General features: G+C 34.6%; 4 protein-coding genes across 4 annotated transcripts; 2 read left to right on the top strand and 2 right to left on the bottom strand.

The window, feature by feature from the left end:
- LOC109130981 (putative cysteine-rich repeat secretory protein 35) lies at nucleotides 53-1,395 on the top strand. Its single transcript, XM_019241241.1, is given in 3 exon segments — nucleotides 53-382; nucleotides 938-1,165; nucleotides 1,168-1,395. Coding segments are annotated over 3 exon segments (780 nt in total). The 3' UTR covers nucleotides 1,390-1,395.
- Nucleotides 7,887-8,936, bottom strand: LOC104766102 (proline-rich receptor-like protein kinase PERK8). Its single transcript, XM_010489917.2, has one exon. It carries the CDS (start codon nucleotides 8,724-8,726, stop codon nucleotides 8,184-8,186), a length of 543 nt encoding a protein of 180 aa, XP_010488219.1. The 5' UTR covers nucleotides 8,727-8,936; the 3' UTR covers nucleotides 7,887-8,183.
- LOC104767734 lies at nucleotides 10,707-12,862 on the top strand. The gene is made up of 6 exons (XM_019240884.1): nucleotides 10,707-11,057; nucleotides 11,122-11,412; nucleotides 11,488-12,136; nucleotides 12,218-12,422; nucleotides 12,513-12,685; nucleotides 12,783-12,862. The coding sequence occupies exons 1-6, from the start codon at nucleotides 10,707-10,709 to the stop codon at nucleotides 12,860-12,862; spliced, it is 1,749 nt and encodes a 582-aa protein (XP_019096429.1).
- LOC104766103 lies at nucleotides 14,273-15,659 on the bottom strand. The gene is given in 7 exon segments (XM_019241279.1): nucleotides 14,273-14,430; nucleotides 14,567-14,650; nucleotides 14,653-14,736; nucleotides 14,830-14,904; nucleotides 14,907-15,107; nucleotides 15,194-15,366; nucleotides 15,499-15,659. Coding segments are annotated over 7 exon segments (936 nt in total).

Consider the following 19,361-nt stretch of genomic DNA (forward strand, 5'->3'; position numbering starts at 1 on the left):
AAAAAAAAAAAAAAAAAACACAACCTCTTGAAAAAGAATCAAATCCAAAACAATGTATTCTTCATATTCTCTATCCAAACACCTAGTCTATGTCTCTATCTTGGCAATCCTACTCCTCGTACGCAGCATTTCATCACTAAACCTTACCAATCAGTATCTCAACCACAAATGCTTCGTTAGTGAAGGGAAATATAAGCATGGTGGTAAATATGAGAAAAACCTCAACGTTCTCAGCCGTTATGTCTCTGATAATGATCTTGCGAGCGGATACGTGCATGTTTCTCATGGCGAGGCTCCAGATTCCGTCACCATCATATTACAATGCCGTGGCGACTCCTTCAGGTCCAATTGCCACTCTTGCTATGCCACCGCCGTCGACGAGGTAATGGCACGAAACATTAGTTAACTAATAATGCCATCTGATATATATCTTTATTATTATTTTATTTTTTGGCGAATAAAAAAAAAAGATATATTGTAGATGACATTATTAATTTTATTTATTTGTGGTATGAAATAGATCTTTATATGTGGTATGATAATTTAAAAAGAATTGTTTAATTTGTGTATCTATAATTTATTTGATTACAAAGTTTGGTATAGTGATTGAATAATAGTCCAGTTTCATATGAAGTAAAATCTTACGATATTTTCATTACAACACACTTCAGCAGAAAAGAAAAAAAATGCAAACATCTTATTTAAAATAATAGGGATATGTGCCAGTACGCATATTACATGTCAGTTTCTATATATAGTAATTAATGTCTTTTTCTAAATTCTTATACTAAAATGAAATTGTAAAATTATAGAATCTCTCTACGTACATTCTATTTATAAAATCATCAGGTGAAAAATATATATAACTAGGAAAATTAAAACATAACTTTCATTGAGAAATTAAATCATCATTTAAACATCTATGCACATTTGACAGTTTCACAGGAGATGTCAGGGAGACAGAGCAGGAATAATATGGTACGACCAATGTTTTCTCGTTATTTCTAAGATCAAACCCCAACTCCCAAGGAAGATAGATTTCAAAAACACTTTTTCAATACACAACCCAAAAAATGTGAGCAAGGAAGCAAGATCGTTTGACAAGATGACAAGGGAATTCCTTTACGAGCTGGTGCGGAAAGCCTCTTATCCCACTGTGGTCGAATAAAATTATACCAGTCAACATATTATGCTGCGGGGGAGAAAAAGCTCGGGGCGAATAAAATTTATGCAATGATGCAATGTGCATCAGACATATTGCAATGTAAGGTTTGTTTGGAATGGTGTATCAGAGAGCTTCCAAAGTGCTGCAATGGTAAACAAGGAGGGAGAGTTTTAGGTATAAGTTGTAATCTTAGGTATGAGCTATACCCTTTTCTTAGGAGTTAACTGACCGTTTTGATGTTAATGCGTAACAAATTGTCTTGACATCTTTCCAACAAAATTTTGGTTTTGTTTGCTTTATTATTATGTATGGGAGTATGGGACTCATTATGTATTATGTAAAGCAAATCTTGTTTTGATCTGCAGCAAACAATGCATACTTTTATTTTAGACTAATATTAATAATTGAGAAGTTAGCATAACAAAAATAACAATATCAGTGGAGACCTTTCAAAATAACAATTAATTAATATTATTATTCGTTCTATAATATATGAGAAATTGGTATAACAAAAATATCTCTTTCTTTTTCAATTTACGTGGCATTACCATTCTGATTTTGTTTTACAATATACACAACATTTATTCTTTCTAATAAATTAGTAAAAAAATTGTGGAAAGATCTTCGTCAAAGTCTAACCAAGAGAAGAAAAGACTCCTACAATAAGTAAAAAATATGTACAAGCATTGCATGAACATATATTGGATAGCTGAAGTAATGTCGAAGTGATTCGAGATGTGATATATGATTGTTGTTGTTTTATGTGCGTGAGAAATTTTTAGAAGGTTTGAGAAGACAATATTGAAGGACGGTTTGAGGATGAATTGAAGAGGAAAACTACTATTTATTGGGTTGATTAAATTGGAGTTTTACAAAGAAAAGGAAAATAGTAAAAAGGAAAAAGTCTTTTTCTTATGGAATTTGGAAATCTTCTTCTATAGTGATTAGGAAGTCTTGATGGGTTTATAAGGAAGTGTTGGGCACGTCCTAAAGAAGCAAGAGAGCTGAGGCATAAATATAAATCTTAGAGAGCTTTCTGTGTTTGTGTGCGGCTTAGTTTCGCGGTTTGGTGCTTGTGTTGTTCAAGCTTCTTTGTTCGTCGGTGTGGCGATTGTGTGAAGGTTGCTCCAGAGTGTTGGAGATCTGAAGTCTAGGCTCAAGGGGAGTTTAGCCCAAGGTTAAGTTATCTTGGTTTGAATCTAGGCTCGGTATGAGTTTAGTTAAGGGTAGAGATTTATCCGTAAGATTTCATGTTATAGAACGGAGCGGTAAATTAAGAGGTTGTGCTTGATTTACGCGTTTGCGAATAGGTTGTATTTGATTTCTTGTTCTAGTGGAATCAAAATCTGGACGTGGTCCCGGGGAGTAGGAAAAACTGAACCTCGTTAACAAAGTTCTTGCGTTATTTACTTTTTGTACTTTATTATTGCCTCATCCGCATTTACAAGTGGTATCAGAGCGGGTTCTCGATAGATATTAAGTCTAGTTTCGGGTAGATCAAGAGTGAGGGTAGTTCAGGAAGTAAGGCAGAGCTTTGAATCAGTTGTGATGAATTCATACAGAGAAGGCACGTCTATGTCAAGACCATCGTTGCTTGATTCAACGAATTACGGATATTGGAAGGTTCGTATGCAAGCGTTTATTAGTAACCTTGATGAAGATTGATGGAATTCGATTGAGCTTGGTTAAGAGCCTCCTAAACTTGTGGATGATAAAGGGGTTGAGAGTCTTAAGCCCAGAGATAAGTGGACTGCTGTAGAGAAAAAGCTATCAAGTTGTAATTCAACAACCAAGACAGCGATTTACAATACTATTTATTCAAGCCACTTCAAGTTAATCTCTCAATGTGTATCAGCTCAAAAAGCGTGGAAGTCATTGGAGAATATGTTTGAGGGTACTTCAAGTGTTAAGAGAATAAAGCTGGATATGTTGGCATCACAATTTGAGAATTTAAGGATAAAAGAAAAAGAAATTGTGGCTGAGTTCAGTGCTAAGTTATGTGATATATCTAATGAGGTTTTTTGCTCTTGGAAAGCAGTACAAAGACAAAAAGCTTGTGAAGAAGCTGAAGCGATCATTGCCTGCAAATTTTGAGTCAAAAATTTCTGCAGTTGAAGAAGCTCATAATTTAGATGAGATGGCCTTTTGATGAGTTTGTTGGGATTCTGGAGGCTTTTGAATTAAGCAAAGCATATGAAGTTGAAGGAGTTAAGAAGAAAGATGATGATGTTAAGGAAGCAATAAAGAAGGAAGTTGACATTGGAGTAGCTCTTAAGGTATCATCTTGTGAAGATTCAATGGTTATGTTATCAAGACAATTTGCTAAATTTCTGAAGCGTAAGGGCGAAGAGAAGAAAAGTAGAATGGATGAAGAGATGAAGACTTCATCAAAAAAAGTTCAATGTTTTGAATGCAAAGGATATGGTCATGTACGGTCTGATTCTACCAATCTACAAAAGCATAAGAAGAAGGCTATGAATGTTGTTACTAGTGATTCTGAAACTGATTCAGATGAAGAAGAAGAACTGAAGAATTTTGTGGCGTTTACAACTTTTGAAGATAGTTCTGAATTAGTGTCTGCATCAGCGTCTGCAACTGCTTCTGAACCTGCAGCAAAACCTGCAACTGTATCTGAACATGAATCTGATAGTGATAGTGATGGAGAGGATATGAGTTGTGAAGAACTTGGTAAGAGTTATGAGAAGTTGTATGCACATTGGCTTAAGGTAGTTGATGATAATTCAGTTTTGATTAAGGAGAAGCTCGAGTTAGAGGCTAAAGTCGTTGAAGTAGAGAAACATGCAACAGAGAAGCATTACAAGCTAAAGTGCAGCTTGAAGAAACTCAAAAGAATTTGAGGATGCTTAATAATGGTACAGAGAAGTTGGATCATATTTTGAATATTGGCAAGACTGATAAGTGTGGCCTTGGGTATGAAGGAAAAGTTTCAAAATCGGATATGGTGTTTGTTTCAAGTGGAAAAATCACGTCTGCATCAGGAACTGTGCTAGAGACTGCTTCAAAGAGTGATTCATGGACTGTATTTTTGAAAGAGCATGGTAAAAGAATTTATGAATTGCAGATTGCACCTAGACAAGTGTTTCGACCTGTTTGCCATCATTGTGGTGTTGTTGGGCATATTAGGTCAAGATGTGTCAGATTGTTGAGAGAGAGGAGCCAAATGGAGAATGCTTATGATGTAAGGTTTCAAGGTCCTACATGTTATCATTGTGGAGTTCAAGGACATATTAAGAGGCATTGTTTCAGGTTCATTCAAGAGGTTAACTATGGAGGTCTAAGGCGCAACAAGATATGGGTTAAGAAAGATAATTTCAATGGGGGTGGTGTACTAGGCTATCGACCGCGTATTGCAAGGCAGGGAAAATTTTCCAGTTAGTTTTGACCATGTTGTGACTCATTCAGGGGGAGAACGAAGATGTGTTTGGTGATGGGGTTTAAGTGTTTGAACTGATGAGTTCACAAGCATAGTCAAAAAAAGGGAGAATGAAGATGTATTGGATGATTGAAGTAGTGTATGTGTGATTCAAGACGTGATACATGATTAATGTTGTTTTATGTGCGTGAGAAGTTTCTAGAAGGTTTGAGAAGGCAATATTGAAGGACCGTTTGAGGATGAATTGAAGAGGAAAACTACTATTTATTGAGTTGATTAAATTGGAGTTTTACAAAGAAAAAGAAAATAGCAAAAAGAAAAAAGTCTTATTCTTATGGAATTTGGAAATATTCTCCTATGGTGATTAGGAAATCTTGATGGGTATATAAGGAGGTGTTGGGCACGTCCTAGAGAAGCAAGAGAGCTGAGGCATAAAGGTAAATCCTAAAGAGCTTTCTGTGTTTGTGTGTGGCTTAGTTTCACGGTTTGGTGCTTGTGTTGTTCAAGCTTCTTTGTTCGTCGGTGTGGCGATTGTGTGAAGGTTGCTCCAGAGTGTTGGAGATCTGAAGTCTAGGCTCATGGGGAGTTTAGCCCAAGGTTAGGTTATCTTGGTTTGAATCTAGGCTCGGTGTGAGTTTAGTTAAGGGTAGATATTTATCCTTCAGATTTCATGTTATAGAACGGAGCGGTGAATTAAGAGAGTTGTGCTTGATTTACGTGTTTGCGAATAGGTTGTATTTGCTTTTTTGTTCTAGTGGAATCGAAATCTGGAAGTGTTCCCCGAATGTAGGAAAAACCGAACCTCGTTAACAAAGCTCATTAACAAAGCTCATGCATTATTTACTTTCTATACTTTATTATTGCCTCACTCGCATTTACATTGCAGACTCTCTTACACTCACAAATCAGTAAACAACACCAACAATGTTTACTCAAAAGGAAAAATAAAATCCATTGCGTAATATGTCATTTTGTGGACTATATACTCATTAATTTATTTTATTTTTAGTTTTGAAACTAACTTTCACATAATTAATTATTAGCTCGTTTAGACCTGCGCTTTTCATATTCACAACAACAACCCCAATCACAAATGCACATTGCATGGACGATGAGCTAAATTGCGTAGAATATTAAGAAATCCGGAGCCTAGGCATCTGGGTTTCGCTGAAGGGGAGGCCAAAGTATCGTGGTACATAGTTTGAGGGGAGGTTTGTTGGAATACAAACAATGTCCCACATCTGAAGATTAGAAAATAAGTTTCTAATATATAAGCCAAGACCAACTCCAATTAGTATAAGACCTTTTGGAAAGGAGACCAATAAAAAATCCATGCAGACTTTACCACCTGGACCCAAAACGGACAATATCATACTAATAGGGGAGTTGGCTTGGACTTGGAAAGCCCAACAAAACTCAAGTTGCTCAACTCTTCAAAGCCCATCTACATATACTTATGTAGTTAAGCATTACACGTGACAACAATGTAATAAAGATCAGCTCAAAGCCTCAAATGTTTGTAAGAACTTTATCCAAAAAAAAAAAATGTTTGGAGGAATTAGGATGAAGATTCAGAGTGTTACGAATAATAGTCCATGTGTATACCAATTCTAACGATATAAAGCGTCCTCACATCGACAACAGGTATAATTCTTTAAACTTTTGTCTTACTTTTCTGCAGTTTCGTTTCCATTTCTATAATAACAGTTCAGTTCATTGTACTCTAATAACTGTGCACTGAGCCCAAGGTGTCCCACATTAATCACCGGATGCGTTTGTACTTTGTAAGAAACTGCTAAACTAAAGTAGAGTTTTGACTTGGACCATTTAATTTAAAGCCCATTTTAAATTATTTTCTTTAACATGGAACGGCCCATATTCAAAAATCAAAACAACTACAATTAACCTGGATGTAGAGTACAGTTCAGTATTTTGAGAAAATACTTAAGTACATCAGGTGAACCTCTCCATTCACCTCCTCCTTATCAACCAATCAAAATTTTTTATACATTATCTTATTTTAAAAATAAATTAAAATTAAGTTAAAAAGCAAAACCAATTTAAGAAACAAATTCTGTATACTTTTAATTAAGAAAAATTAAATATTGGCTTGGTTTAGATTTTATAATTAGAACAAAATTATGTGTCGGTTTGGGTTTACAAATAAATTATTTAGGGTTTAGATTTTACAATCAAAACGAAATTATATGTCGGTTTAGGTTTACAAATAATTTTTTTAGGGTTAGATTTTATAATTAAAACGAAATTCTATGTCGGTTTGGGTTTACAAATAAAGTGGTTAGAGTTTAGATTTTATAATTAGAACAAAATTATATGTCGGTTTGGGTTTACAAATGAGATGGTTAGGGTTTAGATTCTACAATTAGAACAAAATTATATGTCGATTTGGGTTTACAAATGAGATGGTTACGGCTTAGATTTTATAATTAGAACGAAATTATATGTCGGTTTGGGTTTACAAATGAGATGGTTAGGGTTTAAATTTTATAATTAGAATAAAATTATATGTCGGGTCGGGTTTATAAAAAAGTGGTTTAAGTTTTTAATTTTATAATAATGTATATAGATTTGATTTCTTTATTTTATAAGAAGGTGAATGGAGAGGTTCACCCGGACCTAAGTATTGATCGTATTTTCATACACACCTGCACACAAAATGAGGATAAACCATTAATGTTCGCTACATTTACCAAAAAAAGTGTTTGCTTCGTTTACCAGAAAATGTTAGTTTCACCTTTGAGAGACACTTTTGCATAATAGTTAAATGTATTATTGCACTAACATCAACCAGATGCCTCTGCATAATCATAAATAAATGGGATTGCCTAATACAAAAATATTTTTTGATGTACATTGTACAATTAACCTGTGGCTGTAATATATAATATAACTCATAAACGTCAAAAAGTAACACGCAACAAGTTCTTAATAAATTAAGGAAACCGAAACAACAACAGTAAAGATATAAAGTATATTGGTAAAGCAAGAATTAACCAAAATGAAATATGGTACGGAACAAAGACTTCAGAATTTTGCAAGAGATTCAAGTAGTCAAAATTAGTCAGACAAAATTCATGGGATTCTTAACTCATTGACCCACCTCATGTCTCCTCTGCTCCCTCTTCACCAGTGTTTTCACAATAACACACATTTTAATTATTTCAATGTACAATAATGTAACAATTATATGTAATGTATAGTGTGCCAGCCAAAAAAAAAAAAGTAGATTTGACTGGTGAGCATTAAGACAATGATACTCTTTTAATTAACTTCAAAGTTAAAACACACACAAAAGACTTAACCTAAAACAAAATCTAATCATTAAAAGCCTTTGATATCGATAAAGATATAGACAACTCACTCACCCATATAAGATCATTGCAATTAACAAGAACACAAAAAAATATATGTTTATAACATTCGATCGGGATCTCTTGCTATATAGTGAAGTGTATAACATATGAATAAGATTAATGAAAATGCGAATAAAGATTAAAGATTAGAGAAAAAATTATCTAATTAGACAAAAAAAAAAAGAGACAAATGAATCAAAGTTCAAGAAACTGGAAAAAATAATGTCGGAATGTACAAATGTTTGGTCTTTTAGTCGTTGACCAGTTTAGCATGCACGGGAGCAGGAGTGTTGACGACGGAGCTCGGCAGAGTTAACGGCGGAGATGCCGATACTGGTGCTGGAGGCGGTGGTGGGATTGCTGTTTCCGTTGTAGGCGGAGGAGGAGCGGTGGTGGTTGTATCAGAATCAGGCGGAGGAGGTGAGAATTGCGGCGGAGGATTCGGATTAGGTGTGGACGGAGGAGGTGGATTCGGGTTTGTTACGATCGGTGCAGGCGGATTTGGGGAGATTGGAGTAGATGGGTTTGGTGTTGATGATGAATCTGGTGGAGTGGGAGGTGAAGATCCGAGAACAGGCGTGGTCGGGTTCGGGTTTGGGTTTGGGAATGGAGTTATAAAAGGGGAGGAAGGGGAAGAGGAAGAAGAAGAAGGAGGATCGGATGAGCAATAGTCACCGGAGCAATGGTGAGAGTGACGTCGGAGAACACCGAAGACTACGACGAGGCCAATGACGACGGCGACGGTAACGATGAAAATGAAAATCTTGGTGGCTTTACCGACATAGCAGAGCATTGTATTTTTTTGGATGTTTTTGGGTTTTTATCTTTTATTTTATTTTGGTGTGAACTGAATTTTTTTTAGATAACAAGATGAGATGGGAGATTTGGATCTCTTCTCTTTCGTCTTCTTTAGTTTGTTTACACAGTGATTTTTTTTTATTTGGGTGTTTTAAAGATAATTACTTTTTATTTTTTTTTAACTTCGGGGGTATAATGAGAGAGACATGAGGATGGTGTTGGTAATGAAAAGCTAGGACGGGCCACCTGAAAGCCAACATTGGCACGTAATTATTACTCCCTGTGTTTGAGTTTGGGAATATACGATTAATTTTGTTTTTTGATAATTATTTTATTTTATTTATGACCATATCATCATTTTTTTTTTTGATATTTTTTCACTTTCCCAGTTTTCCACTTTTTTATTTTTTTATCAAGTGAAAAATTAACAAAAACAAAAAAAGTAAAAACAGGCAAACATTTCAACCCATATATGTGAACATTTCATATTCCTATTTTCTTACTTTCTTCTCAAATCTCAAGTGAAAAATTAACAAAAAAATAAATAAATAAAGGCATGCAAACATTTGGACCTATGTACGTGAACCTTTCGTATTCTTCATTTATCACAAATTTTTAACTCCTAAACATCCAAATTGGAGTAACTAAAATTTTCAAACTTGGAGCCACAATTATTTAACTCAAAAACAAAAAAATTAGGATGGAGCCAAAGTTACATAACTAAAAAAACTGAAAAAAATAAAATGGAGCCAAAACCAAAATAACTAAGAGAGACCAAGATTAATAAGAAGAGGAAAAAAAGAAATAGTAACTAATTCTTTTACTGATGACAAAAATAAATAGTGACGTTTAGTGGGATAGTATTGGTCGTTTCATTTTCTTTATCCAAAAGTACACTTCACTCTACAATATCAGTAATTATTAAAACAAAAGTTTATTAAAAATATTCAAAAAATCAATTTTCAAGGAACAAATATTATTCTCTCAAACATCTAACTATGTGAGATAGAGGGAGTATAACATTTGTTTTGTTGTATCTTAGTCAATGTTTTCACGATCGGACCAGAATGGCCGGTCCGACCGGTTGACCCGCGACCCGGACAGTTCTCCTGTTTGGGTCCACTACTAATAACCGGAAAACTTAAAACCGGTAAAACCCAGAAAAAACCGCTATAGACCCGGTGATTCGGACCGGACTGGCCGGGTTACGATTCAAAAAACTTATTTTCGATTTTGAATCTTTGATTTATAAGACCAAATATAGGGTTTCACGTTTCAGTTTTTGAGAACCTCTCGTCGCTTGCTTCATCTTCTCTCGCAGTCCTCATCTCTCGTAGTTATTAGCGAACAGTTGGTATTCAATTTCTCTTTTATTTTGAATTTTTTATGTTTCTGATCTCCATCAATACTTGATTTTGGACATTAACATAATACATTTTTCATGATCGTGGCTCTGTTTTTTAATTGTGGCTCTGTTTTTTAATCGTGGCTCTGTTTTTAAACTATCATAGTTAATCATCAATTATCATCGTGTTTGCATATATAGCAATCGATTATGTCGTATACTTGTATTATAAATAATTGATCCTCATGTGTTGTGCATCTTTTAAGAATCTGTTATAGTATTATGTTTGAACTCTGTTTTTTTTTCTTCTTTTGTATTTTAAAAGTAATGGAAACTGAAGAAGACTATGAAGAAATAGCAGCTGCAAACCGTTCAGTCCGAGGAAAAAGTGATATAGCTTGGTCCTATGTGATTCAATCAAATGATTCAAGAGGGAAAACAGTTTTGGAATGCTCATTTTGTCACCAAAAAAAATTAGGAGGTGGAATTAATAGGATGAGACAACATCTTGCTGGTGTGAAAGGAAATACAGATGCGTGTTCGCAGATTCCAGGAGATGTGTGATTTAAGATATTGAACACATTAGAAGAAATTGAGAACAAGAAGAAGAAAAAGCTTGTTTTAGATGATATGAACGATGATCCAGAAATTCAAGATGTTGATGGAGATGATATCGAAGGTGATGTTCGCCCAAGTCAAAAGAGGAAGAAAAAAGGTATTGATCTACATGAATACTTTAAAAGAGGTGTGCATGATCCAGCCCAACCTACTATAAAAGCTTGTATGCAAAGTAAAGAGATAATACATGATGTGGACATGTCTGTTGCATTGTGGTTTTATGACGCTTGTATTCCAATGAATGCCGTGAATTCTCCACTTTTCCAGCCTATGATGAATAAGGTAGCAAGTATGGGTCATGGATATGTGGGGCCTTCATACCATGCTCTACGTGTTGGATTGTTGCGTGATGCTAAGGTGCAGGTTTCTTTGATCATTGATAAGTTTAGGAGTACATGGGCTACTACTGGATGTACTCTTATGGCAGATGGATGGAAGGACACAAGAACAAAGACCGCTAGTTAATTTCTTAGTTTATTGTCCTAAAGGAATCACATTTCTCAATTCAGTTGATGCTTCAGATATCTATGCAAGTGCTGAGAATTTATGCAACTTGTTTGTTGAAGTTGTGGGTATGGTTGGATCAGAAAATGTAGTTCATTTTGTAACTGATAGTGCACCCAACTACAAAGCTGCTGGAAAGCTTCTCGCTGAAAAGTTTCCCACCATTGCTTGGTCTCCATGTGCAGCTCATTGTATCAATCTGATTTTGGAAGATGTGACAAAACTACCTTCTGTTCACAATTTAGCACATCGGATGTCTAAGGTAACCATTTTTGTTTACAACCATTAGTCGACTTTAAATTGGGTCAGAAAAAGACCTGGTTGGAGAGAGATCATTCGACCTGGAGAAACACGTTTTGCTACAACTTTCATTGCTCTACAAAGTCTCTATCAACATAAAGAAGATCTACAAGCTTTGGTTACAAGTACAGATGCTGAACTCAAGCAGCTTTTCAAGACGTCTAAAGCAAAGGAAGCTAAATTGATTATCCTAGATGAGCGAATGTGGAATGAATGCTTGATAATCGTCAAGATTATGACTCCTATCATTCGATTGTTACGCCTTTGTGATGCTGATGAGAAGCCTTCTTTGCCATATGTGTATGAAGGGATGTATCGAGCAAGATTAGGAATTAAAACGATGTTCAGAAAAAGAAAATCTCTCTACCAGCCTTATACAAACATCATTGATAGAAGATGGGATCGTATGTTGCGCCATGATCTTCATGCTGCAGCGTACTATTTGAACCCAGCTTTCATGTATGGTCAAACTTCAGTTTGTGAGAAGCCTGAAGTTTTGAGTGGGTTGATGAGCTTAATTGGAAAGCAAACAGAAAAGAGCAAAACAAAGCTTGTTCAAGAGCTTAGGTCTTACAGAGAACGTGAAGGCAGCTTTTCTCCTGATATGGCTCTTACTTGCAGCAAAACATCTCAGCCAGGTAAGTTATAAAACATGGATTTGACTTGCATTTTATTTTATATATATAAAGTAGTGTGATATAATTTAATTGATATTTTAGATGAATGGTGGAGATATTTTGGTTATGATGCTCCTAATTTGCAAAAGTTAGCAATAAGAATTCTTAGTCAAACTGCTTCTTCATCTGGATGTGAGCGTAATTGGAGTGTGTTTGAGCGGATTCATACCAAGAAGAGGAATAGATTAGAGCATCAACGACTTAATGATCTCGTCTTTGTTCACTACAATTTACGTTTGCAACAAAGGTGAGTATCATACTATCATTAAATAATATGATCTCGTGAGTGTTTGTTTGTTCTCAACGTAATGATCTCGTTTTTGTTTTACATGTACAGGTCAAAAAGAAAAAGATTATATGATCCTGTTGACTATGAATCTATTGATAAAACAGAGTTTTGGATCGTTGAAGAAGAAGAAGCAGGTGAACTTGAATATGATGAATTAGAGAATGCTCTTGCTGAGGAATATCCCAAAGACCAGGAAGACACAAACCCTGAAAAGTCTAATGGTATCTTTGAAAATGAAAATTGTCCATTTCACTTTTAGAATTTTCTTTTAGTTGCTTACAATATTTGATTAAACTATGTGATTTCTAGATGTTTCAGATTTTGATGAAGACTTCACTATGCCACCTGAAGAACATGAAGGCAATGGTGATAGAGACAACGAAGATTGGTTGTTGTGATGGAGATGATGTTCTTTAATATATTTTAGTGATGAACTGATGATCTTTTACTTAGTGTTTTTTTTTCTATTCAAAAGGTTCATTCACTTTATTAGTTTATTTTTGTTTTTAGATTCATAATTTGTTAACTATGGTATGATTATTTTTATTTTAGTATTTTATAAAACTATATAATTTCTAGAAATATAGTACATAAATCATAATCAATTGATCCGCGGTCAAACCCGGTTGACATGATGACCCGGTGACCCAGAAAGTAGTCCGGTTCGCCTTCCGGTCTGGTCGTGAAAACATTGATCTTAGTAGTTTTTTTGCCATTAGCAATATTTTCTTTGTATGGATCATGGATGCTATATAGCAAACTAGAAAAGTAGTAGTATATGATTAGTTTCATAAATGCTAGGATCCTTCTAAAGAAAACTACAAAAAATAATAGTAATGTAATAGTTAATCTCTTACCAAGACAACTGAAGTCTTTATAAATATATATATATATATATATATATATATAATGTATCATATTTTCATTAAATTTTAATTGTTTGAGTCCATAACACGTATAGTTTGTTAGAATTCATATAAGATAAACAGTTTAGCTGTTTTAAAATGTATTTTTCTTTACTTAAAACGGTTTAATTTAGTAGTGCTGCATTATTTTTTCTTCCCATTGTTAATCTATTGCGAAAATTAACTTTTTTTGTTGGACTTGGAGTATTTTGTTTTTTTTAGTAAAGAGGGCCAAAAAAAATTAGTGGTCACAGACCAATATTGTTACAACTAGTTTTTCTCAAGGCCAGCCCTGCATAATTGTGCAACAACCATTTTTTTTTCCAACAAACATTCCGTTAATTTAAGTTATAAGGTTAATAGTATTCCTCTCTAAAAGGAGTATAATAACTAAATAGGAGGAAAGGAAAACATGATATATATTGTTAAAAAAAAGTGCACAGAAAACAAACCAAGACCAAATCACTACTGAACGCAAAACGACAATTTATCACGGATTTTTAAAAACCTAATCGGATGTGCAACAACTTTATGATCACTTGATCAGTAGTAGTATCCTTGAAGCTAAATCGATTGAGTAAAATAAAATAAAAAAATAATCCATTAATTTTCTTTTGTTGCAACTAATGTCACACGGAGACATGTTAATCTTGTCTTTTGACCATGCATGTCCTTGAAAGTTGAAACAGAGACACTCTAGCTCTTTTAAATGCTGCATCTTGAAATTGTGATGGTAGGCATTAGACCTTTTTAATTTATCGTGCTAGCAAATAAGCATGCATGCATTTGGATCAAAGGTAGGAAAAATGAATATCTCAGTCTCTAATTAATAGAATCTCTAGAGATCATAGATAATTAAGAAGCGTATGAAGCAGATCACTACTGAAGTTTTAAAAGTAAAGCTTAAATCATGGAAGAAGAGTACTCTGCTTCAGAAACAACTTCAAACTCGATCTCTACATTTAAAGTGTCCATGTCCAAGTATGCCTTTGGAAGTTCAGCTAGAGACACAAATTTCCGGAATCCCCAACCCAAATTCGAGCTGTTGTGCCAAGCCGCAGCTGCAACCAAGATATATGCAAGCATGGTTATATAGCTCAGTATATGTATAGAAAAAGTCCCAGCTCGTCATTTAACAAAACGTTAGGAAATTAGAATCTATACTACGTATTATAAAATGTTTGTTATGACACTTACTTTTGTTTGTAACGTGATTAGATCCACGTGGGTCTAAAATCCGCAATTGAGCTTGCACAAAAATCTTTTCACTTTCCCTTAGTTTTCACACTGAGCGAGATGCAGATTAAGGGATAACCATTTGCCTTCTGCACTTGCGACGTCCCCTTTGGGATACAACTTCAGAACCCCATATAGATATCAATAACTTGCACATGTCAACACACACATATTCATTAGTCCGAAAACAAAACAAAAAAACAAAATCTTGTGTCAGATGATGTACTCACCATTTCCTTCCATCGAAAAATTGCATGATTCCTTACAATTTTCATTCAGCTTAGAGAAATTCTGGACCGAAACTTGGGTTGAAATAGTTCTTCATGTAAAGAGTGGATTTCCCAATTAGTAGGGGGTGTAGAAACAATGACATCAACACCAAACTCGCATTGATCGCCTCCAAAAATATATCCGTTGTTAGGCTCATTGAATGTATCAAGCGGAAGCACTTGAGCCAATCCCCATACTGTTCTGATTGTATTGAATAGCTTCGACTCTACATCTACATATATATGTAGACATTATTGAGTTATGTATATAGGAAAAAAGCAGACATAAGTGTATAGCAAGACATGTAGAGACACGTACATTGAATGGTATAGTACTTGTTTTCTGTTTTGTTAAAGACGAAAAACCGTAGATCTGCAAACACCTCATAAGGGGGTGTAGTCAAAAGGCTTGTGCTATCTATTTCAACATACATTGAAATAAATCCACTTCCATCGTCTTTGTTGTTCCCTTTGGGGTATAGGATCATTCTCCTGCATTGTTTATAAACAGTACCGCATAAGTAAAAAAAAAGGATAAAAATATTGATTATTTTGATGGAATGATGAGGAATCAGGAAGGTGCAAGTCTTTTGGATCGTGTAGAAGTGAATATGCAATACGTACCAGTTGTATCCACCAGAGGAGAAAAGACGGGATTCATACTTGCCATCAGAGAAGAGAGTTGATTTTTCGACATGGGAAAACTTTTGGATCTTGAGTGAGAAAGAAGAAGGAGTACGTTGTCTCCAGCTTTGCACAGTTGTAGAAGATACGCATGAACACATATTATTGAAGCTGAAGCGAGTAGAAAGACAAGCAGAAGAATTTACCCTAGAAAAATGTAAATGACAGAAGGGAAGATATGTAGGCTGAAGTTGTAAAAATATTATATAAACTGCAAGCATAATAGAATATTCTATATATCTTTTTCGTAATGGAATATTTCTATATACCTAATCTTTATCATAATAGGAGAATATTCGTTGCTAATCTACATCCCTAATATGAACACATAAAAGAAAAGAAACAAAGTAGTAAACCCTAATTGACAAAGAAAAAAATAGTCAACCCGTGGGTTAATTAATATTTATATTTGGTCCGGCTAATTTTGAGTTAGTTATCTATTTTGAAGTACATTTGGTGTTTTATGTTTGAAGTTATACTTATTAACAAAGTTAATCCTTAAAAAAATTTTAAAAATAATTTTATTTGAGATTTTGTTTTCTAAATATTTTATATTTCAATTCAACTAAAAAAATGACATAACTCAATATGGAAATAAAAACTATAATATATTTAATCACACCTTCTATATTGTGTTTTGAAGATATTATATCTCTGAATCTATATTAACATTTTTGACGTACATTTTGTGTTATTCTCTTGAAGTTTTATTTATTTAATTTGTTTTAATCACAACATTAACCCCTAACGATTTTCTTAAAATAACATTTCATAGAAACTCAATTAATGAAACTATTTAAATCGACCTAATTTTGTTACATTTATTGCCATAAAAGCTTGACAACATCTATACATTTCGAGTTTTCCAAAAACAACTATACCCATTTATTTTTTAATCCCATAAATAATCTACATACTTATTTTACTAGATCTTTGAGATTGTATGATCTCTTAAATTTAAAATGGTTATACATTAATATGTGTCACATTAGGTATCTCTGCGGGTTAAAGTATTTAACCATATTGCTACGTCAAATTTATTTCTGCAGAGTACACTTAGAACATCTAAATTGAACATCTATTGATTATATATAATCCGTCGAGCTATAAATTTAAATTGAAGTATAGTTCACAATATTTATAGGTGTATAGATGTTCAAATGTACGTTGAAGTTTAAATTTAGAGCTATATATACATTTTTAAAGTACATTTTGGGTTCTATCCTTTTATTTGTACTTATTTACAAAGTTAATCCCTAACAAATTTCCAAAAATAGCATTATTTCAGATTTTGTTTCCTAAATATTTTATATTTCATTCCAACTAAAAAAATACAACAAAATCAATATGAAAACAGAAATTATGATATATTTAACAACATCTTTGTAACATCCGCGAACCGAAATTCCGGTTTAGGGATTGCATCGGTCGATGCAAGGCCAGTTATGTGCGTACGAGTTTAAGTTAAATGTTGCGTTTTGTATTTACGGAAAACCCTTAAACTCGTGTTTTGTCTCATTCGACGAGTTTGGCCGTTTTTGAGAGAAAAGAATCTTGAGCGTTCTTGAGAATTTTTGGGTGATTTGAGGCTGTTCCTGTAGAGATCTGTAGCTGGGATCGTTGTAGGAGCTTCCTGGTAACGTTGTTTTGCTTGTTTAAGGTTCATAATCTTCTTGGCAAAGGTAAGTGCATGATCATGGCTTATCTAAGCTGGAGATTTCTCTGATCTGCTTGTTATGTGTTGTTAGGCTTGTTAGAATGTTATTTGGAACGTTGGGAAGCTTTCTTGTGGCTTGGGATCGAGTTTTGTGGTTGTAGGAACGAAGATCCGGCGAGAAGCTTTGGGGAGAAACGATGCTCGGCATGTGCGTCGGTCGATGCACTTTGTGCGTCGGTCGATGCACTTTGTGCGTCGGTCGATGCACTTTGTGCGTCGGTCGATGTAGTGGTGGGCATTCGGGTATCGGTTTGGGTTCGGTTCGGGTAATTTGGGTTTCGAGTAATTCGGGTTTATAATATATAGAATCATATAGGTATTATGGAAATTTTGGTTCGGGTTCGGTTCGGAAATTTTCGGGTTCGGGTCGGTTCGAATATTTTTTTGGAATACCGAAATATATCTGATATGTTTTGGGTTCGGTTTGGTATAAAGTATTTTTTACCCATTTAGAACCAAAATACCCATATATAGCTAAAATACCCTATATATAAATTGAATAACTATATCAAATTTCATGAAGTTATAACTAAAAAAATCATACCAAAATAACTAAACTAATTCTATATATAGTCTAAAGAATCAATCGATGAACTAAAGTACCAAACACTCGTGGTTAAATGCATCAAACTCTCGTTGTTAACTCTATATACAATATAAGTGTCAATTGATGAACTAAATTCACTAAGCAATGGGATTTACCTTTGAATGAGTCTTTAACGTCTCTGAAAGAGGAGATTCAGGAGAAGAAGCGAAGAAATTTAAAGAATCCAGATTCAAATTGTGGATTAGGGTTATAGAATTTATAAAAAAAAACAAATCTTTCGCAGGTATAGCCATATAGGTAGTGGAGAGTTGAGACGAACTGATAAATACGATTCTTCTTCTTCAATGAATCTCAATTGATAAATACATATAAGGATTACATATGTGAAATGATAAACAACATAGGTTCGGATATACATGGGTACTAATTGGGTATCGGTTCATATCAGATAATACCCGATACCCAAGAGTATTTACAATTAAGATCCAACTAATATATTTAGAAAGATCCATACCTGATCCGAACCAGAGTTTTTCGGTTCGGTTCCAATACGGATATTTCGGGTCGGGTATTTTGTCCAGGCCTAGGTCGATGCAACTGTGGGGACAGCGAGGTAAACCTAAGGTTTTCGTGCTATGTCGAGCATGCGTCGGTCGATGCAAGTGAACCTTGCATCGGTCGATGCATATCATGCATCGGTCGACGCAACCCCGTACTGGTGTCGATCGATGCATGTTGGTGTCGGTCGATGCTTGGCCCTGGTTTGTTATTGTTGATTGTTGATTGTTGGTTGATGGTTAGAGATGTCTATATTGCTTGTGTGTATAGCCCAGTAGATGGGAGGATTGCCTAACTGAGTGTTTATAAAATACTCATGCATTGCAATTTGTGTTTGTGGTGCAGGTAAAGGCAAAGTGTGATCGTGGAATCAAGGCAATGAAGAGGAGGATGTTCTAGGGACTCGATTGGATGTTGTCTGGCATTGCTAGGTTGCTAGAGTTGGATCATTAGAACATCGTTAGGTTGCTGGTTCTATGATTATTGTTGTTTGGTTATTTGATATTGTTTATGATATGATATTGCTTATTATTGGATATTTATTGGATGTTGGTTTTGGTTATTTCCGCTGTTGGTTGTGCCTATTGTTAGGTGGCTAGTGGGTAGTGGACTACTAGTTATAGTTTATTTATATATTTATTATTTATTATTTATTATTATTTAATTAAAAAAAACCGGGTCGGGTCGTTTCAGTTTGGTATCAGAGTCCTTACGGTTCTAGGTTTGGGTTCACTAGGTTTCTGTTGTTGATGTTGGGATTGCATGCTTTGATTGATTATGTGAGTTAGTCAATTGTGTGTGGCATGGAGTCCTAGACCATCCTCTTGGAGCCTACAGTGTGATTCCACGGTGAGTTTATGTTTTTTTATGTTTGTATAATTGCGTGTTTAGCCTTCTGTTCATGGTAGTGCAGATGGTTAGAGAGAGTGTTGTTGCTGGTCGTGGTCATGGTCGTGGACCCGGATGTGGTCGTGGACGCGG

Source organism: Camelina sativa, chromosome 19 (assembly GCF_000633955.1).
Source record: "Camelina sativa cultivar DH55 chromosome 19, Cs, whole genome shotgun sequence".
NCBI classification, from domain to species: Eukaryota; Viridiplantae; Streptophyta; class Magnoliopsida; order Brassicales; family Brassicaceae; genus Camelina; species Camelina sativa.

What these genes read in the sequence shown, in the direction of transcription:
- LOC104766102 (XM_010489917.2), bottom strand. Translation starts at nt 8,726, where the DNA reads ATGCTCTGCTATGTCGGTAAAGCCACCAAGATTTTCATTTTCATCGTT.
- LOC104767734 (XM_019240884.1), top strand. Translation starts at nt 10,707, where the DNA reads ATGAACGATGATCCAGAAATTCAAGATGTTGATGGAGATGATATCGAA. An exon ending in CAGCAAAACATCTCAGCCAG is followed by an intron (nt 12,137 to 12,217) that starts GTAAGTTATAAA and finishes TTGATATTTTAG; the next exon opens with ATGAATGGTGGAGATATTTT. An exon ending in AATTTACGTTTGCAACAAAG is followed by an intron (nt 12,423 to 12,512) that starts GTGAGTATCATA and finishes TTACATGTACAG; the next exon opens with GTCAAAAAGAAAAAGATTAT.